This window comes from Gadus chalcogrammus, chromosome 11 (genome assembly GCF_026213295.1).
Source record: "Gadus chalcogrammus isolate NIFS_2021 chromosome 11, NIFS_Gcha_1.0, whole genome shotgun sequence".
Lineage (NCBI taxonomy): Eukaryota > Metazoa > Chordata > Actinopteri > Gadiformes > Gadidae > Gadus > Gadus chalcogrammus.
Window position 1 is genome coordinate 27056063 of NC_079422.1, and position 23547 is coordinate 27079609.

General features: G+C 44.0%; 3 protein-coding genes across 4 annotated transcripts; 2 read left to right on the top strand and 1 right to left on the bottom strand.

Moving 5' to 3' along the window:
• Nucleotides 1-5319: 5319 nt before the first annotated feature.
• On the bottom strand, nucleotides 5320-22151 carry akr1a1a (aldo-keto reductase family 1, member A1a (aldehyde reductase)). Of its 2 annotated transcripts, none has more exons than XM_056603134.1 (9): nucleotides 22059-22151; nucleotides 21348-21435; nucleotides 20836-20955; nucleotides 20297-20448; nucleotides 19473-19668; nucleotides 7208-7257; nucleotides 6832-6981; nucleotides 5945-6104; nucleotides 5320-5607 (listed from the first exon to the last, which is right to left on the bottom strand). In XM_056603134.1, the coding sequence occupies exons 2-9, from the start codon at nucleotides 21432-21434 to the stop codon at nucleotides 5542-5544; spliced, it is 981 nt and encodes a 326-aa protein (XP_056459109.1). In that variant the 5' UTR covers nucleotide 21435; nucleotides 22059-22151; the 3' UTR covers nucleotides 5320-5541. The 2 variants fall into 2 exon arrangements, with proteins under 2 accessions (XP_056459109.1, XP_056459108.1); XM_056603133.1 differs by having other exon boundaries at nucleotides 21348-21609; nucleotides 22059-22110.
• On the top strand, nucleotides 7884-10560 carry LOC130392578 (zinc finger protein RFP-like). Its single transcript, XM_056603131.1, has 2 exons — nucleotides 7884-7999; nucleotides 8102-10560. Exon 2 carries the CDS (start codon nucleotides 8103-8105, stop codon nucleotides 9726-9728), a length of 1626 nt encoding a protein of 541 aa, XP_056459106.1. The 5' UTR covers nucleotides 7884-7999; nucleotide 8102; the 3' UTR covers nucleotides 9729-10560.
• On the top strand, nucleotides 11942-14409 carry LOC130392579 (E3 ubiquitin-protein ligase TRIM39-like). Its single transcript, XM_056603132.1, has 2 exons — nucleotides 11942-12090; nucleotides 12194-14409. The coding sequence occupies exon 2, from the start codon at nucleotides 12195-12197 to the stop codon at nucleotides 13815-13817; it is 1623 nt and encodes a 540-aa protein (XP_056459107.1). The 5' UTR covers nucleotides 11942-12090; nucleotide 12194; the 3' UTR covers nucleotides 13818-14409.
• Nucleotides 22152-23547: the final 1396 nt, after the last annotated feature.

A 23547-nucleotide genomic window follows, 5' to 3' on the forward strand; every position in this document is an offset into this window, starting at 1 on the left:
ATTTGAATTTGAATGGTAACAATTCCGTTAAATCCTCGTCCTCGTTTTGAACGTCTCACTCATGGGCGATCAGTGTGTTCTTTCTGATTAGCTCTTAATTGAGATCACCTGTCACGCACCCCTATATTAAAGGTGAACCCAATGGGTTTGGTTTACTTTTCGCATCGGCCTTTGTCAATCGAGGTTGAGTTTAGTGAGGGTTGAAAGTTTCCGATCTAGATTGCAGATCACTATTGTCACTTTATACAAACTGAAAGTATGCGTTGTTGCGTGTTTGTTTTTGTGGGCATTTGACTGAACAGCCCAGACAAATATTGCTACCAACATGGCACTTCGAAACAGACCACCGCAGTGAGTAAAAGTTATTTTCCTTTATTAATTGTTGACGTTTTTGGGCGGTCTCCTCAGACACAAGCCATCAGTATCCCTGCTCTTTGCACCTTGACATGCATGTCACCGCTGTTTGTTAACCTAGCTTTGCTGATTTGTATCTTGTGATGTGTGTGTGTTTTTCTTAACAGGTGTTAGATGACTGACAAGATCTATGGGGGGGCCCCCTTTGGGCCCCCCCATACCAACTTAGTCTTCAAAGGAATCTAGTGCCATGGGACTCCAGTGTCTTCAAAACATCCTCGGAATACATGTGTATGAATGGTCCACCGAAGGGTTGATCTGGAAGCCACCACGGTCCACGCAGTAATCTGCTGCGTGGGCCGTAGTGGCTTCCAGAGCCATCTTTTGGTGTTGGTCAGGATTTGTTACAGTTGCCCTTCAATGTAGCAGGCTACGGGTTTCTGAAGAAGCCTGCTTTACGTAGCATTGGAGTACAAATATTGTGCAAAATGCTCATGCAATTGCACTAGCACTAGTAACCTGTAGATTAGCTTAGTTTAACGTCATTCCGTGCTGTCTCTTGTCAAATGTGTGGCCTACTTTATGTCCACAAGGCCTACTGGTAAACCACGTTGGAACACCCCTGGACAAGGTGATTAGTCACTGGGTGTGTGCTAAAGTTTTGTTCCGTTTTTCACTAGTTGGTTAAGGTATGGTAGAATTGTTTGGATGCTAGCGACGTGATGGCGTATGTACAAGAGCCTACCGTGGCCAGGCCACAGTTGCGACGGCCACGGCCAGATGGCCTAGTGTGAGTGCAACCTTGATTGCTTTTGTATACTGTTTACCATTGGATGTTTATGCAATTTGGCTTAATTCATCCGCAGTAAAGCTGCATTTGACTATTCCAGGGTCGTTTTGTACAGGCTTTCAATTGACCATGTTGACTAGTTTGTGGGAAGTTTTTTTTTTTTTACCCTTGCTTACAATCCAACGGTTGTGACCACTTATGGAACTGGGCTGTGAACCTTGCAATTCTAGTTGCATATTTGTACACGCAAGCTTGTCCATTTCTATCGCCATCACTAACAATAGCTTCAGCATTTCCTTGTAGGCCATTAGCTGACTTGTGTATTGGAGCGATGATTTGGGTATTTTAAGATGCTTGAAAACCTAAAATAAAGCAAAATGCGTGTCTGGTGTGCAAGAGCCAATTTGTTGGCTTGCAGTAGTTGAGGAGTTGCCGTAGTTCGTAAGCCATCTGGAGGTTGTGGCAATGGAGGCTTGTGGTAGATCTGCCATCCAAGAAAGGTTAATTCTGCTGAAGCATGATTAATAGTTTAGTAAATTGAATCTATTCATATAGAACTATAAAATCCAAGACTACAGCCAGTAACTTGGATCGCAATATGTGGAAAGTATTAGTCTTCATTTGTAACAACAGAATAATTAACATGACTAACTGGGTTTCTTCTATTTTCTAACTAGGGGGACTTGACTGGTGAGTCTACTGGATTAATCAGTAGCGGTACTTTGCCTAACAGATTTGATGGCATGACTACAGGGTGACAAAGACAATTATTCCCTGCCTATCAAAAGAGACTTCTAAAACATATCTGCTAGAACAGTTCCTATACTTTTTGTATAATTTGGTCATGCTGCAAATTTACTTTTTGTAGTTGCTCCATATTTAGTTCTTTGACAGCCTCACCTGCTAGAAAAGTCTATTCAAATCAGCTAAATATAATGAACTAAATTAATAGCCATGAAATGTTGTCACTCATACTAATGGCAAATACCCCCTTTCAGTTGGTGGTTCAACACTGATGTCTCTCCAGGCTTGAGGGAGAGCTCACAAGTAAATTACACGAATGTCCTGGAGGAATTGGGAATACACTTTTATTTAGTCTACCTGACCAGGTACATCTTTGAACTATAGGTCACCTAACCCAAACTTTTCACTCTTGTTAGGTTCTCCTTTTCTCTTGTTTTAACCCGAAAGGGCTGAAATATCAACATTTCAGGTATTCTGTTTGGATAATGTGCAAAACTTGTGGCTTCACTAATAAAAAAAATTAACAAATGTATTTTTCTTAATGTGGTTAAACTATTTAAAGATTTGTATGCAAAATATTTCTGCTCAATTTGTGGTCAATGAAACTCTGACATTTTTTAATTTGATAAAACAACTATGGGTTAAAGGTATTTGCTTTGGGCATCTTTTGATATTTTTAGAATCTAGCTCCATTGCCGTTAGAAATGGTGTCTCCCAGTACTGCAAAGTGCTTCCACAAGTTTAAAAAAGAATGGGCAGAAAAGGAACGGCCAACTAAATCTATTTAACAAGGGTAGAAAGTTTCCATGGAAGCTCTTGGCTGCTGGTTTCCCAACACAGCTCCACTGTTAGCCTGTGACCTTGCGTTTAACTGTTTTTGACTTTTGGTGACTTTCACAAAAGAGAAATGAACTGGTTAATACAATAAACAAGACATTTCATGGTACCATTTTTGAACTGTTTGTGGATATTGCATTAAATCCATATGCTTGAAACTTTTCAAAAATGCATATCAACGAAACAATGGAATGAAATAAATAGTTCAAGCAATTTGTGGGACTTGGCTGCTTTTACATTACTCATTTTGGGGGTTATTTCAGTCTCCAACCTGCAGGTCATGCGAAGAATCATGTGAATGGGAATATTCTATAAAGGTCTTGATATCATCTTTCGTCTCAACACTTCTGCTGCAGCCGCTGTTGAAGCGTATGAGTCCTTTGAGACCCCCTTTGATAAAAGGGGTTCTCAAATGTTGACCCTCAGTCCCCTATTGCATCACTTCCTTTAGGTCTTCAGCCTCCTAATTGATCATTATAGTATAATTGAATGCCCTCTTTCATATATATGATACCTCCACCACTGGGACGTGGCAACATTTCTCCAAATCCATATGGGGGGGATGCTTGTGGACAGTAGGGGTGTATACTCGACATAAATAGGAAGCAAACTCATCTCACAAATGAGTAATGACATCTCACAAATATTTATTTAATAAATTGTTTCAATTTATAATAATCCAAAATCCAATGGCAAAACCAGGCCCCCAGGATAGGCGCATACTTCCGCAATCCACCAGTGCTCAGAGGCCAAGCCTGGTATTGCAGCTGTTTAAACTGGCTGTGGACGGGGGTCCGTCATTTCATGTGGCCCAGAAGTAGATATCGCCGTCCACTCCAACACAAGTGGGGAACAGGATTGTGTCTGCAAAAAATGTCTGGATATCAATCAAAGGCTCATAATTATATTCCTACCCTGTTCTAAAAAATTGTAAGTTTTTTCTTTTCAAAACGCCTCCTCAAGCTTTTTATTAGCAATTTATGTTGGGTGGGCAGCTGAAAGGAGTCGTACTGAAACAAACGGCTCCTTGCTATGGACCTATTTTGAAGTGCACGGCTCCATTAACTTCCGAATTAAATTAAATTCCGAATTAACTTCCATTAACTCCATTAACTTCCAAAGTCTGAGATTTGACCTTTTACTTAACATGAATGGCGTTGAACACGGATATATAACACACATATCATTGAAATAGCTGTAACAGGCACGGACGTATTGATTACCTGAATGATTATGGGAGACCTACGTAATTTTCATAATCTTGTTAATTGTAATATTAACATTTCAGTTGCGTTGGTAGGTATTTCATTTTCATTTGCTTGTTTAGCTATGTATGACAGGGTTATGGTTAGCTATGTATGACAGTTGACAATGTTGGTGTATTACAATTCATTATTTGGGTACTCCAACTTCGTTGCTGGTCGATATGTAAACATTTACTTTTATATAAATTATTGATTGCATTTTTCGTAAATAGTTAGTTGGAAGGAATCTGTTTCTTAAGCAATAACATTGAACAGAATTTTTTAGGCCTACATACGTTTACTATGTTACTATGGTATTATATGGAGCAATCTTACATATTTATGAAGTTTCCAGATCAATAAAGTTCTATCTCTTTTTATTTGAACTGCCTGTATGTCCTCTTGATTATAGTATTACAGTGCGTACCTTGGTTATCAGCTATCATAGAATGGTGTCAATGTGGTATTAGCATTTATATTCCAGAATTTGAAAAAGGATATGGATATAGAGTGGGTGACTTTATCAGTATACTCAATCGAGATGGCCACAATAATAACCGCTCTTAGATGGGTTGTAGATACTAAGTTGGTGACAATGTGGTATTGGCATATATATTCCAGAATTTGAAAAAGGATATGGATATAGAGTTGGTGACTTTATCTGATCCTTAAGTATATATCTTTTTTATTTTTATTTATTAATTTATTTTGTTAGTTTGTTTTATTTTGTTTATTTTGTTTCGTTAGTTTGGTTTTCTCTTTGAATTTATTTTATGATTTAAAGTATCATTTGCCAACGTCCTTGTCACAAACTCCTGTGTAGTAGTCCAGTAGGTGGCGGTATATGGAGAAAAACTATGATCCACTACTAAACTAGAAGAAGAAGATCTCTGCATCCGGTACGTCACGGACTAGGTCACGTGTCTTGGCCCCATAACGCGGAAGCAAATCGCTCCTGTATGTTACCCTGCGCCACTGAGCAGTTTGTATAGGAATGAATGGGCGGCCATTTTCCAGTCTGTGGTCCATCCTTTATTATGTCCATGCCTATCTGTATCGAATGTTGATTCAACATTCGATACAGATAGTCAGGCCAAGAGGGTCGGCAACAGGTCAAACTGATATAAAATTTTAGCGCGCCCTCTGCTGGATCGAAAGCAGACTACTTAAAATGGTCTGAAGTTCTTATGAGACGGCAGCACACACAGTTCGAATGGAGAATTACACTTCGAATTCGAACTTTTCACCCCACCTTCGAACGAATATTCGAACTTCGAATAAAAAGTGACAGCCCTAACGTCTTGTACTTCAAAGACAGACTGAACACTACATTACGGTTTATGTAATGTCTGAAAGGGGACACGGAACACAATTGCAGAGTTGCATAATATTCAGTTCAAAGAAAACTTTATTTTTAAATTTGGGGCTCAAATCAATGCGCTTGCGTGGAGCCCTGTTTCAGACGCAGGGTGTCAGCCCTGTTTCAGACGCAGGGTGTCGGCCCTGTTTCAGACGCAGGGTGTCAGCCCCGTTTCAGACGCAGGGTGTCAGCCCTGTTTCAGACGCAGGGTGTCAGAAGGCGTCGTGGAAGGGGAAGTGGGGGTGCTCCGCGTCCCTCCACACCCGCTGGCCGTCCCGCTGTTGAACACAAACCCACAGAGGAGATCAGTGTCCGGCCAACAACACGTCTGCTGCCCAGAATGGGGACTATCGCTCTCAGAATAAGGGACAGAAAGTCATGCTGGCTCTCGGGATTGATAAAACAGAGGTCCGGTCGCCCCAACTTATCCCGGTTTTGACTTCATTAATTGGCTGAAACCACCTACTAAGTATAAAACCTCAGGATGTTCCCGTCCAAATGCCACTCCAATAGAACTCGTTATATCCACATTTACAGTCCGGGTTATTTTGGACGCAGCAGTGAGCTGTCTCGCCCGCTGTGTTCCCCGGAGCTGCCTGGACCTGCGTGACGCACCTCTACCGTGGGGACGATGTAGCGCTCGCCGCGGTCCAGGGCCTCCACCTGCCTCATGTCCTCCTTCGACAGACTGAAGTCGCACACCTGCAGGTTCTGCTGGATTCTGGACGGGGTGACGCTCTTGGGGACGCAGACCACGCCCCTCTGGACCTGCCACCTGCGGATCAGTCAAGACCTTCAGTCATGGTGCAGGATCGTCCTGGTGGTCAGGCCGGGGTCGGATTCCCATCTGAAACATTCTGGGTTCGATACCGCAATGTCCACAGTCTACCTGTAAGCTTCCGTGACCAAGACGACCCCGAACCCCAACCTGATCCTAAACGACATGCATCTACAGTTCTGTCTGTCGTTTTAGACAACAGCGTCTGATCAATGACTTCTTAGGAACAGTGATGACCTTCAGGGGGTGGCAGAGTACGTTAGTGGCTTGAATGTTTGACTCTGCCAAAAGTGTCTAACCCAGGGGTCACCAACCTTTTTGAACCTGAGAGCTACTTCATGGGCACTGAGTCATACGATGGGCACCCAGGTCGATACACTCTTCTGAAATAACTAATCTATGTGAAGACATGTTAATTAATTAAGTCATGTTAATGATTTCTCACAATAATTATCAACAATGACTTAAAAAATGTGGGAAAGAGTTGTTCAAGAATGAGTAGTGCTGTTTCTAGAACAGGCCGGCGGGCGCCTCATGTGGTCCTTGCGGGCGCCATGGTGCCCGCGGACACTGTGTTGGTGACCCCTGGTCTGACCTGTAGGAATCCTTGGAGCAATATGTCCTCCCAGCCCTGCCTTCAATAACCAGTATCTGAATCCCAGCCCGTTGGGTTGCTATTCATCGCAGTAGCAGGCTTGTCGTCGTGTGGGTGTGTGATCTTTACCTGAGCACCACTTGGGCGGCGGTCTTCTGGTACTTCTCTGCGATAGCCCCCAGTTTGGGGTCATCCAGCAGGCGTGGCTCGTCTGCTGAGGCCCAGGGCCGGTCGCCGCTGCCCAGGGGGCTGTAGGCCGTCATGCAGACCCCCACAGACCTGACACGGTACAGTCACGGTCTGTGTTAAACAATCAAGCCCTATTGTGCTACATATAGCAAGGGGCCTTCTTTCCCTAGCAGCCATCTTGGATCTAAACGCTAGCTGGGTGGGAGGAACTGAATGCGGAATTCCGCATTCAGTTCCTCCCACCCAGTTAGCGTTTAGATCCAAGATGACTGCTGGGTGACTACGTGGAAGGTGTGGAGGAACGTGTCGCACTGACCGGCAGTGAGACAGCAGGCTGGCCTGTGATAAATACGGATGGCACTCCACCTACACAGGGGGGGTGGGAGACAACGACCAAACAGTTCAGCCACACGCTTCCTTACTCACAGAACAACACTCTCCTATTCTTGCTCTTTATCTAGGGATGTTCCGATCCCATCTTTCCTTCCCGATAACGATGAGATTCCTGAACTTGAGCATCGGCCGATACCTAGTATATTATATACCGATACAGCATTTAGCATCGTAACTACTATTAGCACTTGTTCTTATTGAAGGGTTCTCTTCACTGACAGTGATGCATAGATGTACGTTCACTTACTGTCGACATTTCTTTTTTTCAAAACGATATCATTTACATTTATAATCTATAATTATAATCCTATATTCTTATTTCTCTAGGTAAGCGTCGATGCATCAATTGTTTTCCGACCTCCGACCGATAACGAAGTGGAAAATCCCCATTAAATCACAAAATGTCTCTAGTTTTCACCAGCTCTTGGTCTGTGTTTTGCGGTGTTTCAAACATATTTGAAAACAAATCAACGTATTTGAATTACAGCGCATGAATGCACCCAAAGCCAGAGTGTGAAAGTAGAAACGACAGTGAGCCGTGGGTCCGTGGGGGCGGAGCCAGGTGTTAGGGGATGAGCCAGAGGAGACGACGTCATGTTCAAGAAACGAAACTTAAGGATCATAAACCAAAGCCATCCGACGTGGACGCAGTTCTCTCTTTCAGGTGGAAAGAAGCGTTTTGGAAAACATCGTCTGACACAGAAATCACAACAAGGTGAGTAAATCAGCACAACTTTGAGAAAGGTTTGAACCTCTCTTCCCCTTATGGAATTAGAACAATAATGGAACATCTCAATACATGAACCTTGTCTTCTAGGATGGCCTCTGCTAACACTTCCTGGTCTGAAGAGAACTTTTCCTGTCCCATCTGTCTGGATGTGTTCAGCAGCCCAGTTTCCACACCGTGTGGACACAACTTCTGCAGAACCTGCATTAATAAATTCTGGGATGAACAAGTCCAGTGCAAATGTCCTATTTGTAACATGTTTTTCGACACTAGACCTGATCCACAGGTCAATATCCTTGTATCAGAGATGGCTGATCAGTTTAGAACGACCGTACGAGTAAAGGAGCAGCCTTGTTTTGAACCAGCAGAAGTTCTCTGTGACGTCTGCACTGGGACCCAGCTGAAGGCTGTGAAGTCCTGCCTAATGTGTTTTACTTCTTACTGCCAAACCCACCTGGAGCCACATCAGAGAGTCGCAGGCCTGAAGAAACATCGGCTGGTCGAGCCTATGGACCGTCTGGAAGACAGGATGTGTAAGAAACACGACCGACTTCTGGAGCTCTTCTGCCAGACTGAACAGGAGTGTGTGTGTCAGTTCTGCACAGAGACGGACCACAAGTCCCATCCTGTTGTACCTCTAAAGGAGGAATATGAAGTGAAGTCGGCCCTGCTGGGGAAGATAGAGGCTGAAGTTCAGCAGATGATCCAGGAGAGAAAACTAAAGATTAAGGAGATCAAAGAAACAGTTGAATTTAGCAAGAAAGACGCAGACGGAGTGATAGCCGATGGTGGGCAGGTCTTCACTGCTTTGATGCGTCGCGTTGAAAAGTGCAGAGATGATTTCAACCAAACCGTTAAAGAGAGACTGAAAACCACAGAGAAACGAGCTGAAGACCTCATCAAAGAGCTGGAGCAGGAAATAGAAGATCTGACCAATAGAAGCTCAGAGGTGAAGCCACTCCCACACACTGAAGACCACCTCCACTTCCTCCAGACCTTCAGATCCCTGAAGGATCCTCCACCCCCCAGGGACTGGACCACGGTGGAGGTCCGTCCTCCGTCATACGTAGGGACCTTGAGGAGATCCCTGGATCAGCTGGAGGAGACACTGAACATGGAGATGAAGAAGCTGTGTGATGCTGAACTGAGGAGGGTCCAGCAGTATGAAGTAGATGTGACTCTGGATCCTGATACAGCTTCTCCCTGGGTCATCCTGTCTGAGGATGGGAAACAAGTACATGATGGAGGTGTAGAGAAGATACTCTTTGGCAACCCTAAGAGATTTACTCATTATTGGTATAGATGTGTTCTCACGAGGCAGAGCTTCTCCTCAGGGAGATTTTACTTTGAGGTCCAGGTTAAAGACAACACTGAATGGGGGTTAGGAGTGGCCAGAGAGTCCATCGACAGAAAAGGTTGGAAAGGGTGGACCCCTGAGACGGGTTACTGGACTCTGGACTACAACCAGGATGTGTTGGTATTTAGAGATAACCCTGATGTTGATCTCCCTCTGAGAGCTGAGCTCCAGAAGGTGGGGGTGTTTGTTGATTATGATGAGGGTCTGGTCTCCTTCTATGATGTGGAAGCCAGGGTTCATATCTACTCTGCTACGGGCTGCACCTTCACTGAGCCTCTCTATCCAATCTTCAATCTAAGTTCACGTCAAAAGGCAAACTCTGCCCCCCTGATCATCTCACCTGTCAATCAAACAGACTAGGCCTTTTGTTTGATAATAAAATAAACAAACAACCAAAATAACTAATGTTTCCTGAATGGGAATCTACCATGGGAGATCTGAGAGAACTGCATTCATATCGTACTATTCAATTTTATTCAACAAAATGTATTAAGCAACTTACACTGTACTATAAAAAATATGAATCATTAAAACTGGTTAGACTACTCTTAAATGTTCAATGTCTTTTATTAGGTTAGCTGAAAGTGTAAAATTTTATTTTTATTATTATTTTGATAACTAGTAACAAAGACAAGACGAGGTTAGAGAACCTTCAGCTGGTTAACCAATGCCTCTTCAAAACGGTCCTCTGGGAGGGTGACCGTGAGATAGTCTCCCATTATATGGGGTCAGAACAGTCTCATAATAATGAATGCAAAAGAGAAGGAAGGATTAACAAATGTATTTTGTGATTTATATATAAATTACTCTTCTCACAAATACATTTCAATGCACACAAATGGATATCGGTATGTATAAATGTAAAATAAATCCATAAACAAAAATACGTTTCACAAACACATTTCTGATCCACACTCAAATGTGTCTTGTTTTAAAAAATGTTATATAAATCCATTAATATATGAATTAAAAATATATTTGCAATTTTCATCAAAAATGTATTTGGATGTTGTTACATTTATATACAAACTCTTAAACTTGAATTAACAAGACGCTTTTTATGCGTGAACTTGTTTGCATGTCCGGGTCCCTCGATTCACGGGGCCAGAAGTAGATATCTCCGTTCACTCCAATACAAGTGGGGAACAGGAATGTGTCTCCGCAAAAAAAAAAGTTTTTGCGTTATGTTATTATTTTATGTTATTATTTTTTGCTGGAGAAGGAGGGGTGGGCAGCTGAAAGGAGTCGTAGTGAAACAAATGTTGTTCGGCCCGGCATTCGAGAGGGCCCAGTGCACGGCTCCGTTAACTTCTCGTGGTTGAGGTTTTTCCTTTTACTTAACATGAATGACGTTGATGGTTTTTAGGCACTGTGGTGACTTTCTATCACTAAAACCGTTTTAGAGATTAATGGATTTTTAGACTGGTTCAGCTGCTGCTCAATGACTCTCACGTTCCTCTGCTTGCGATCATTGCGATTAACCATTTATTGATCCATTTATTCAAAAGATCCAAAGACAAAGAACGGGTGCATTGCGGTATCATTTTTATAATATTGTTAATAGCCTAATAAACATTTCAGTTGCGTTAGTATTTAATTTTTCATTTGCTTGTTTAGCTGTGTATGGCAGTTAACAATTTGGTTTATTACAATTATTTATGTGAGTAGGTTGGCTACTCCAACTCCTTTGCTGATCGATATGTTACCATTTATTTGTATATCAATTAATGATTGCATTTTTTAGTAAATAGTTGGAAGGAATCTGTTTCTTAAGCAATAACATTGAACTGTATTTTTTTCTAGGCCGACATAGATTTACTATGTTGGGGGGGGGGGGGAATATATGAACTAAATATAGTAAATATTTAATCTGAAACGACTCTTCTCAATGCCGTGGAACGCTCCGTTCACTTGCATGGGCCCTCCGCAACGCCAGCGTCTTCGGTTACTAAGCGACGTCAACGACGTCTTTGGCTACGGTGTGACGCCGTAGTGTTTGTGTAGTAAAATATGGCAAGCCAACCCCGCCAGAAAACGGCATAATTTAGACGCGTATGACATGCCGGCCTGTGATAAATACGGATGGCACTCCACCTACACGGGGGGGGGGGGGGTGGGAGACAACGACCAAACAGTTCAGCCACACGCTTCCTTACTCACAGAACAACTCTCTCCTATTCTTGCTGCTCTTTATCTAGGGATGTTCCAATCCCATCTTCCCTTCCCGATAACGATGAGATTCCTGAACTTGAGCATCGGCCGATACCTAGTATATTATATACCGATACAGCATTTAGCATCGTAACTACTATTAGCACTTGTTCTTATTGAAGGGTTCTCTTAACTGACAGTGATGCATAGATGTACGTTCACTTACTGTCAACATTTCTTTTTTTCAAAACGATATAATTTATATTTATAATCTATAGATGGTGTTTCAAACATATTTGAAAACAAATCAACGTTTTTGAATTACAGCGCATGAATGCACCCAAAGCCAGAGTGTGAAAGTTGAAACGGAGTGAGCCGTGGGTCCGTGGGGGCGGAGCCAGGTGTTAGGGGAGGAGCCAGTTGTTAGGGGAGGAGAGGAGGGGACGTATTATTCAGGAAACGAAACTTAAGGGTCATAGAAACCAAAGCCCTCCAACGCGGAAGCAGTTCTCTCTTTCAGGAGGAAAGAAGCATTTTGGAAAACATCGTCAGACACAGAAACCACAACAAGGTGAGTAAATCAGCACAACTTTGAGAAAAAGTTTGAACTTCTCTTCCCCTTATGGAATTAGAACAATAATGGAATATCTCAATACATGAACCTTGTCTTCTAGGATGGCCTCTGCTAACACTTCCTGGTCTGAAGAGAACTTTTCCTGTCCCATCTGTCTGGATGTGTTCAGCAGCCCAGTTTCCACACCGTGTGGACACAACTTCTGCAGAGCCTGCATTAATAAATTCTGGGATGAACAAGTCCAGTGCAAATGTCCTATTTGTAACATTATTTTCGGCACTAGACCTGATCCACAGGTCAATATCCTTGTATCAGAGATGGCTGATCAGTTTAGAACGACCGTACGAGTAAAGGAGCAGCCTTGTTTTGAACCAGCAGAAGTTCTCTGTGACGTCTGCACTGGGACCCAGCTGAAGGCTGTGAAGTCCTGCCTAATGTGTTCTACCTCTTACTGCCAAACCCACCTGGAGCCACATCAGAGAGTCGCAGGCCTGAAGAAACATCGGCTGGTCGAGCCTATGGACCGTCTGGAAGACAGGATGTGTAAGAAACACGACCGACTTCTGGAGCTCTTCTGCCAGACTGAACAGGAGTGTGTGTGTCTGTTGTGCACAGTGACAGACCACAAGTCCCATCCTGTTGTACCTCTAAAGGAGGAATATGAAGTGAAGACGGCCCTGCTGGGGAAGATAGAGGCTGAAGTTCAGCAGATGATCCAGGAGAGAAAACTAAAGATTAAGGAGATCAAAGAAACAGTTGAATTTAGCAAGAAAGACGCAGACGGAGTGATAGCCGATGGTGGGCAGGTCTTCACTGCTTTGATGCGTCGTGTTGAAAAGTGCAGAGATGATTTCAACCAAACAGTTAAAGAGAGACTGAAAACCACAGAGAAACAAGCTGAAGACCTCATCAAAGAGCTGGAGCAGGAAATAGAAGATCTGACCAATAGAAGCTCAGAGGTGAAGCCACTCTCACACACTGAAGACCACCTCCACTTCCTCCAGACCTTCAGATCCCTGAAGGATCCTCCACCCACCAGGGACTGGACCACGGTGGAGGTCCGTCCTCCGTCATACGCAGGGACCTTGAGGAGATCTCTGGATCAGCTGGAGGAGACGCTGAACATGGAGATGAAGAAGCTGCGTGATGCTGAACTGAAGAGGGTCCAGCAGTATGAAGTGGATGTGACTCTGGATCCTGATACAGCTCATCCCAGACTAATCCTGTCTGAGGATGGGAAACAAGTACATCATGGAGGTGTGAGGAAGGTACTCCCAGACAACCCTAAGAGATTTATAGGGTATACATGTGTTCTCACGAGGCAGAGCTTCTCCTCAGGGAGATTTTACTTTGAGGTCCAGGTTGAAGACAAGACTGGATGGTGGTTAGGAGTGGTCAGAGAGTCCATCGACAGAACAGGTGTGACAGGGTGGACCCCTGAGACGGGTTACTGGACTCTTCTCTACTACAAGGATGTGTTAGTATTTAGAGATGACCCTGATGTCCGTGTCCCTCTGAGAGCTGAGCTCCAGAAGGTGGGGGTGTTTGTTGACTATGATGAGGGTCTGGTCTCCTTCTATGATGTGGAAGCCAGGGTTCATATCTACTCTGCTACTGGCTGCACCTTCAGTGAGCCTCTCTATCCATTCCTCTCTCCATGGCATCATGAAGGAGCTACAAACTCTGCCCCCCTGATCATCTCACCTGTCAATCAAACAGACTAGGCCTTTTGTTTGATAATAAAATAAACAAACAACCAAAATAACTAATGTTTCCTGAATGGGAATCTACCATGGGAGATCTGAGAGAACTGCATTCATATCGTACTATTCACTGTTAATTAACAAAATGTATTAAGCAACTTACACTGTACTATAAAAAATATGAATCATTAAAACTGGTTAGACTACTCTTAAATGTTCAATGTCTTTTATTTTAAATACAATTAGGTTAGTTGAAAGTGTAAAATGTTATTTTTATTATTATTTTGATAGCTAGTAACAAAGACAAGACGAGGTTAGAGAACCTTCAGCTGGTTAACCAATGCCTCTTCAAAACGGTCCTCTGGGAGGGTGACTGTGAGATAGTCTCCCATTATATGGGTCAGAACAGTCTCATAATAATGAATGCAAAGAGAAGGATTCACAAATGTATTTTGTGATTTATATATAAATTACTCTTCTCACAAATACATTTCAATGCCCACACAAATGGATATCGGTATGTATAAATAAAAAAGTTTCACTAACACATTTCTGATCCACACACAAGTGTGTCTTGTTTTAAATAAATGTTATATAAATCCATAAATATATGAATTAAAAATATATTTGCAATTTTCATCAAAAATGTATTTGGATGTTGTTACATTTATATACAAACTGTTGAACTTGAATTAACAAGACGCTTTTTATGTGTGAACTTGTTTGCATGTCCGGGTCCCTCGAGTCACGGGGCCCAGAAGTAGATATCAATCAAAGGCTCATAATTATCTTTATGCCATGTAACTAAAATTTAAGTTTTCTCTTACAAAACGCCACCTCAAGCGTTTTATAAGCCGTTTTATGTTATTATTTTTTGCTGGAGAAGGAGGGGTGGGCAGCTGAAAGGAGTCGTATTGAAACAAATGTTGTTCGGCCCGGCATCCGAGAGGGCCTAGTGCACGGCTCCGTTAATTTCTCGTGTACGAGGTTTTTCCTTTTACTTAACATAAATGACGTTGATGGTTTTTAGGCACTGTGGTGACTTTCTATCACTAAAACCGTTTTAGAGATAAATGGATTCACTCGTTCAGTTGCTGCTCAATGACTCACGTTCCTCTGCTTGCGATCATTGCGATTCACCATTTATTGATCCATTTATTCAAAAGATCCAAAGACAAAGAACGGGTGCATTACGGTATAATTTTTATAATATTGTTAATAGCCTAATAAAAATTTCAGTTGTGTTAGTATTTCTTTTTTCATTTCCTTGTTTAGCTGTGTATGGCAGTTAACAATTTGGTGTATTACAATTTCTTAAGCAATAACATTGAACTGTACTTTTTTCTAGGCCTACATAGATTTACTATTTTAAAAATATAAAATAGTAAATCTATGATAAATATAGGAAGTAAATATAGTAAATATTTATTATGAGACGACTCTTCTCAATGCCGTGGAACGCTACGTTCACTTGCATGGGCCCTCCGCAACGCCAGTGTCTTCGGTTACTAAGCGACGTCGTCAACGTCTTTGGCTACGGTGTGACGCCGTAGTGTTTGTGTAGTAAATGAGCTAGTCACGAGATGGTAATGTTACGTATTTTAAGCACATAAGCTGCATTACCCTCACATAGCCACTAGGAAGCAGGATTGAACACACAAGCTGCATTACCCTCACATTGCCACTAGGAAGCAGGATCAGACACATAAACTGCAATAACTACTCCAGCCACAGATGGCAGCACCTTTAGACAGGTGAGGATGGCGGGGCCATTACGTCACCCCGGTCACGCCTGTTATGTTGCTTATCTAAAGTAAACAGACACACCACTCAGCCTGCTGTTGCAACCATCTTGTGGTAGTTTATTCAACTCTAGCGCCACCAGTGGCTTACACATGATCTGCATTTATACATATCATGACATCCTCTTTATTTTCCTTTTTTTTTTTTTTATTTTTTTTTTTAGGCTAAACAACTGCTCAAACATGAAAAAAATAAAAATAATAATAATAATAATCCTAGTACTCCTCGATGAATCTTCTTGGCTTTGAGACAATTCGTCCACTTGCTGTTGTAACAGGTAGACTTGAAAGCTTTGTAGGACTAGAATTACTTCTTGATGTTTTCTTTTGAATGTCCATTTCATGCTTTTTCTCTGTACTGTCATGCACATCCTGTTGAGTCACATCTTGTTTGTTGGTGTCCTTTAGTGTGTTACTCAGTTCCTTGGACTGCATCAGATACTTTCTGTTTCTTCTGTATACTTGTCCCCCAGGTGTCTGGACTACATATGATCTTGGCTGGTCAGAAAGTCCCGTTACCTGGGCTGGATTCCATAATCCTTCCTGCCAGATTCTGACATTGTCGCCAACCTCAAGTTTCTGGAGTGCTCTGGCTCCTTGATCGAAATATTCTTTCTGTTTCTGTTGTCTTGTTTCAAACACCTGTTGTACTGTACTTGTGACCATTTGAGGTTTCAACATCTGGGATGTCGTCGGAAGTCTTGTTCTCAAACGTCGACCCATCAACAGCTGGGCTGGTGACACTCCGACATCCTCCAGAGGTGTACTCCTCAGACTCAGCAACGACAGATATGGATCTTTTCCATCAGCTTTCGATTTTTTAAGCATGAGTTTGATAGTCTGTATTCCTCTTTCTGCCATTCCATTAGACTGCGCATGGTAGGGGCTTGAAGTTTGGTGACTGAACTCCCACTCTTTTGCAAAGGCTTGGAACTCACGAGAGCTGAACTGTGGTCCGTTATCTGAGATCACTATTTCAGGAATGCCATGTCTGGCGAACTGTGACTTCAGATGTGTGATGATTGTTGCACTTCTTGTGTCTGACTTCAACCACTCCACCTCTATGAACTTAGAATAGTAATCCACCAGTAGTAAATACTCCTGCTGGCTAAAGGTGAATAGGTCAACACCTATCTTCTGCCAGGGTCTTTCTGGAACACTGTGTGGTTGTAGTGGCTCTTTAGTTTGACATTTCTGATATGTCCTGCACACGTCACACCTGTTCACCATCTCTGCGATTTTTTCCGACATTCCAGGCCAAAAAAGGACTTCTCTTGCTCTCCGCCTGCAGCTTTCAATGCCCAAGTGACTTTCATGGATGCGCTTTAACATTTCTCCTCTCATTGCTGCCGGAACGATGAGTCTTTCTCCCTTGCACAGAACTCCATTCACAACTGAGATCTCTTCTCTGAAGTTCCAATACGCTCGTATTTCTTGGGCAGCTTGGCTCCTGGTTTCTGGCCATCCATTAAGAACAGTTTCAACGAGTTTAGTCAGTGTCACATCATTTGTTGTTTCCTTTCTGAATTCCTCCAATTTCTCTTTTGACACGGGTAAATTGGAGATCACCATGTGCACCTGCGCTTCAATGTCTTTATCTGGAGAGCTGGTCACTGGTAAGTAAGCTCTGGATAATGCATCTGCAATGTACATCTCCTTTCCTGGCTTGTACTGTACATTCACCTGGTATTTCTGCAGTCTCATTAAAAGTCTCTGTATTCTAGCTGGAGCACTGCTCAGTGGTTTTTTCATTATCACTTCAAGTGGTTTGTGATCCGACTGCACATCCACTTCTCTTCCGTAAATGTACTGATGAAAACGCTCTGCTCCGAACACAATTGCTAACATCTCCTTTTCTATTTGCGCGTAGCGCTGCTCAGTCTCTGTCAGTGCGCGCGATGCATAAGCTACTGGCTTGAGCTCTTGAAGTAAAACGGCTCCAAGTCCACTTTTTGATGCATCCACTGACAGCGTTACGGGGAGCTTGACATCATAGTATCTGAGCACAGGAGCTTCAGTGAGCATCGTTTTCATTGTGCTGAATGCCTGCTGCTGTTCAGCTTTCCACTGCCATTCAACATCGTCTCTGGTCAATCCCCGCAATGGCTCAGTATGCTTGGACATGTTTGGAATGAACTTTGCGAGATATGTGACTACGCCCAGAAATCGTTCCACATCTTTCTTGCATTCTGGAGTTGGCATTTTCAGAATAGCCTCAATCTTGGTCTGATCAGGTTTCAAACCGTCTTTTGTGAAGATATGACCCAGGTATTTGATTTCCTCTAGGCCCACCTTGCATTTTTCTTTATTCAGCTTGAAATTCTTGGCTCTTGCTATCTCCAGCACTTGTCTCAATCTGCAGTCATGCAGCTCTTTTGTCTCACCCCAAACCAAGAGGTCATCTATGTATGTTTCAACACCTTCAATTCCTTCAAACAGCTGTCTCACTGTCCTGTGGAACACCTCAGGAGCCGAATTAATTCCAAATGGAAGTCTGAGGAATCTATAACGACCAAAGGGAGTGTTGAATGTACAGAGGCGAGTGCTGGCTTCGTCTAGTTTGAGTTGCCAAAACCCTGAGCTTGCGTCCAGCACTGTGAAGTATTTGGCTTCTGAGAGTCTGCAGGTTATTTCCTCAACTGTTGGTAGCTGGTAGTGTTCCCTCATTACTGCTGTGTTAAGATCACGTGGATCTAAGCAAATTCTTAGTTTTCCATTAGGTTTTTCAACGATAACAATAGGGTTGACCCACTGAGTTGGCTCTTCGATTTTTACAATCACTTTCATTTTTTCCATTCTGTTCAATTCTGTTTTTAGTTTTTCTCTCAAAGTGACAGGAATTTTCCTAGGTGGGTGCACTTTTGGTGTCACGCCTTCATCAATTTGAATAGTGTGTTCTCCCTCTAGGCAGCCTAGTCCCTCAAACACATCAGCATACTCCTTGAAGATATCCATTTTGTCACTTTTATTTAGTGCCATAACTCTCTTGATGAGCCCCATTTCTTCACATGCCTGAATCCCAAGTATTGGTTTGGCATCTGATTTTACAACAATGAATTCCAGAATTATCGCCAGTTTAAGCCTATCATCCTCCTCGTCAAATGTGAAGGTATTGTACACTTCCACCGCCTCTTCGCCGGCTATATGAAGAAATAGTGAGGACTGTACCTTAGCTGACTTGCTCGCGCCCCCAGCAGCTGTTAAATACAGCTCAAAACTCTGCCGAAATCTCCTCCAGTTTTCTGACAGGTTACCGTGCAGTAGATCAAGTCCAGCGGGCGGCTTAAGTCCTTCCATGTTTGCAATACCTTGCAAATCCTCGTTAGTGTTTTTCCTTTTACTTCTGACACCATGTTATGTTGCTTATCTAAAGTAAACAGACACACCACTCAGCCTGCTGTTGCAACCATCTTGTGGTAGTTTATTCAACTCTAGCGCCACCAGTGGCTTACACATGATCTGCATTTATACATATCATGACAACGCCCACTTCACATAGGCCACGCCCACATGACGGGCAAAAGCGCGTGATTCAGATGGAGAGGACAGGGATCAATAGGGAGACCAGCGGAGAGCCACCGGGCCTAAGCCCAGGGGGCTTGAAGTAGCTCACGGTATTTCTCTCTCACGCGTTAGATACAATTCCCTCCCTTAAGCTTCATAGTTACCATACCGAAACATGCCTACTTTAACAAATAAAGTGGATAAAAGCGACCAAGGATTGGACTACTTTCTTCAAGAAAAAACGCAATAGTAACGAATCGGTTCATAAATTTGCGTACTCGCCGATACCAAATAACTTTGAGGCAGTATCGGCGGCATTCCGATAGCGGGATCGGTAACGGACAGCTCTATGTGAGGGGCGGTCCTCCACCTGGTTGACGGCCGGTCGGTGGCGGGCCGCGCCGATGACGTCGTCCATCTGCCGGGCGCTGAAGTTGGAGAGGCCGATGGCCCGGACCAGGCCCTGGTCCACCAGCGCCTCCATGGCCCGCCAGGTCTCCAGGTAGTGGGTGTCAGAGTAGCAGACGGTACCGTCGGCCCGCCGCGGCATCAGCTCCTCCCCCCGCCTGGGAGAGACACACACACCGGCAGCAGAGATCGTACCTGGCGTGGTGTAGCTATCTAGGCGTGCATTTTACAGTGTGTGTGTATCTGTGTGTGTTTGTAGATGCGTTTGAGTTTCAAGTGAGATGCACAATGACTTTTAATCGCAATCAAATGCTTGTGTTCCAGGCATCTAAAGAATTCCACTGTTGTTATTTTGTATGTGTTTGTTTGTTTGTTTGTTTGTTTGTTTGTTTGTTTGTGTGTGTGTGTGTGTGTGTGTGTGTGTGTGTGTGTCTGTATGTGTGTGTGTGTGGGTCTCTGTGTGTCTGTATGTGTGTGTGTGTGTGTGTGTGTGTGTGTGTAGGGATGTATCTGTGTGTGTGTGTGTGTATATGTGTTCATGTGTATATGTGCCTCTTTGTGTGGGGATGTATCTGTATGTGTGTGTGTGTGTGTGTGTGTGTTTGTGTGTGTGTGTATGTGTGTAGGGATGTATCTATCTATGTGTGTGTGTGTGTGTGTGTGTGTGTGTGTCTGTGTGTGTGTGTGTATATATGTGTGTAGGGATGTATATGTGTGTGTGTGTGTGTGTGTGTGTGTGTGTGTGTGTGTAGTGATGTATCTATGTGTGTGTGTGTGTGCGCTCACTGGAAGGCCATGGGCCAGTGGACCAGGTAGAGGTCCAGGTAGGAGAGGCTGAGCTGGGCCAGGCTGCTCCTGCAGGCCTCCTCCACATCCTCTGGGTGGTGCTTGGTGTTCCACAGCTTAGACGTCACAAACACCTCCTCACGACGCAGCTCCTGAGGGAGGCAGAGGAGCCCCCCCAACCATGAAACCCCCCCGGGGGTAGACAGCCTCTCTCTCTCAGAGGAGACCTTACTGCTGAACACCCTCCCTGCCTCCTCCTGCACATCTCAACGTTTCCTCTAAAGCTCCGACCGGCTGTCTGGTAGAGGAACCACAACCTGGACCTGCAGTAGACATTTAGCACCACCACCACCACCACCCCCCAGCTCCAACTACCGGCCTACCTGCTCCACCACCTCCAACACCTGGTCTACCGGAGGCAGGTGGAGGGAGGCTACCTCCACCTGCCTCCGGTATAGACAGTGGTGGAGGAGGGTGGCTACCTCCACCAGGTGGAGGTAGCCACCCTCCTCCACCACTGTCTCTACCAGAGGTCTTACCTTCCCGGGGCCGACCCTCTGAGCCAGGGCTCCTCCCACTTCCTCCTCGTTGCCGTAGGCAGAGGCGCAGTCAACATGTCTGTAGCCGCAGTCCAACGCAGACAACACCGCCTGCTCCACCTGACACACGCACACACATAGACGCACACACAAACACACACACGCAAACACACACACACACACACACACACACACACACACACACACACACACACACACACACACACACACACACAAAAACTAGTGGTTAGGGTGTTTCATAGAAGATAAGACTACTTCTATTTCGGGTCTGACTCCCAGCCGAAAGGTTGTTGGTTCTAGCCCTCCGCTGGAGTAGCATCCTTCAGAACCTCCCCAACCCTTGGGGAAGTTCTGAAGGATGCTTTGGAATGTTTGTGATAAAGGCATCGTCGATGCAGGGGATCAAGGTTACGACAGAAGTGAACCAAGCGTACATTATGAGGGCGTTTGTATTATTTGAACCATAGGAAGTGTTGGAGAGTTGTGTCCACCTGTCCTGCGGCACTCTTCCAGGTTCCCAGTCCCACCACCGGCATCCTCTGTCCCGTGGAGAGGGTGACGGTACGCTCCATGTCCATGCTGACGGGGGAGAGAGAGAGGGGGAGAAGGGAGGAGGGAGAGTCTGGTTCTGCTCCTGAGTGTGAGTCACTTAATGGCTGTGTGGGCTCCACTAGTTAGCCCACCACGGGCGAGTCACCGTGACCGGGTGATTACCCCCCCTCTGCATTCACCCAGTCACAATAACACAGGGGGCTGCGTGACAAAAGGATTTTAAAGTTATATAAATGAGCCTTGGATTTCAGAACAGAATAATATAATCAGTTGATGTGCACATTTTAAATACTTTTACCCTCGCCCTACGAAAATACAGCTCAGTAATAAACTCTGAGTGAACCCTGCTGATGTCCCTGAGAGGACGGTTTGATATGCATTAGTCACAGCCCAGTGTTATTAAAGATGGTTTTATACGCGTTAGTCACAGCCCAGTGTTATTGAAGATGGTTTTATAAAGCCCAGCACAGCCTGTCCTGTCCTCAACAGTCTGAGGTCCAGCAGAACATAAGAACTCCTCAGTTCTGGCGAAGAAACGACTATAGGGTTCTGTGAATAACCAATACCATAACACGACCATCACATTACAGATGATTGATTTAAACAGATTAATTAGAAACACGACGAGTAAAACAGCAGAGCAATCCTACCTCTTGCAGACAGCCGCGTGTATGTCTGTGTATGTCTGTGTATGTCTGTGTTTGACTGTGTGACTGTGTGTGTGTGTGTGTGTGTGTGTGTGTCTGTGTGTGACTTTGTCTGTGTGTGTGTGTGTGTGTGTGTGTGTGTGTGTGTGTGTGTGTGTGTGTGTGTGTGTGTGTGTGTGTGTGTGTGTGTGTGTGTGTGTGTGTGTGTGTGTGTCAATAGAGGAAGGGGCCCCATCACTTTTGAACAGACTGCGGGGTCAAAGTCTGGCGTTTGTTTATACTTAACCTAAAAGGATGGAAAACATCCAAACTCTGTTGTAACTCTGTTGTAACTGTCGCTCAGCAAAGTTGGTTCAGACCAAACAGGACTTCTACAACACGAGGCATCACCACTCAAACCAGTAAGGTGTTACTGGTTTGACCATCAGCAATATTTGAACATCTGGTCATGCTGCTAGAAGATATGCTAATACTTTTTTGGGAGCATCAATTATTAATAGACCAATAGAAGAAGATAAATTAACATTGAATGAATGAATGAATGAATGAATGAATGAATGAATGAATGAAGAAGATGTAGAGTGAAGACAGGGTTTCATCTGAACCATATTACTTTGACTCAGATCTGTTGCCGGTAACCAAGAAGTCAGTAGTCTGAATCAGTTGACATATTTGGTTTATTGGTGGCCATTTTAAATGATCCTCTAAACCTTCAGTCCTTCAGTCCCTCCTCCTCCCCTTCCACGCCCCCACCAGGCTGGCCTTCACCTTCTCTTCGCCCCTCTTCACATCATCCACAGAAACCAAAAGCCAACTGAAGGGTTATTTTCTGACCGTAACAAACAATCTGTCAGCGTTTTCAATGGCGTAAAAGTGCATTCATCATCATGTTCACGTACACTGTAAATGTTGTTACTCAAGGCTGTGCTCAGATCTGTACCGCCACAAACAGGTTGTAAGATGTAGTGTGAATTACAGTAGGATTCTTGAGAGCTTTTAGCGCCCCTGCAGGTGGAACAGAGAACAACAGCTGCAGTGTTATACAATAGTCCTTCACCCAGGTTGTGCATCTACATATATGTACATACAGTTATGTATATATATATATATATATGCAACGTCGAAACAAGAGCAGTCATCACATCACAAGTGGTGGGCGTTCATCAAACCCACACCAGGTCTGGACTGGTCCAGAACACGCTAGCACCAAACCAGACTTAAGGGTCTGGTCCAGAAGACTCTAGTCTAAACCTAACCAGGTCAGGTCTGGTCCAGAAGACCCTAGTCCAAACCTAACCAGATCTGGTCTGGTCCAGAACACTCTAGTCTAAACCTAAACAGGTCTGGTCTGGTCCAGAAGACTCTAGTCCAAACCAGTTCTGGTCTGGTCCAGAACACTCTAGCACCAAACCAGACTTAAGGGTCTGGTCCCGTAGACTCTAGTCTAAACCTAACCAGGTCTGGTCTGGTCCAGAGGCGTTGGGACGCCTCA

Bases quoted from the DNA above. Each gene is read 5' to 3' on its own strand.
- LOC130392579 (XM_056603132.1), top strand. From the start codon at position 12,195: ATGGCCTCTGCTAACACTTCCTGGTCTGAAGAGAACTTTTCCTGTCCC.
- akr1a1a (XM_056603134.1), bottom strand. From the start codon at position 21,434: ATGGACATGGAGCGTACCGTCACCCTCTCCACGGGACAGAGGATGCCG. The intron at 19,669-20,296 runs GTGAGCGCACAC...TGTCTCTCCCAG, and splicing joins CACTGGCCCATGGCCTTCCA to GCGGGGGGAGGAGCTGATGC. The intron at 6,105-6,831 runs GTAAAGATCACA...ACTGATCCGCAG, and splicing joins GCCGCCCAAGTGGTGCTCAG to GTGGCAGGTCCAGAGGGGCG.
- LOC130392578 (XM_056603131.1), top strand. From the start codon at position 8,103: ATGGCCTCTGCTAACACTTCCTGGTCTGAAGAGAACTTTTCCTGTCCC.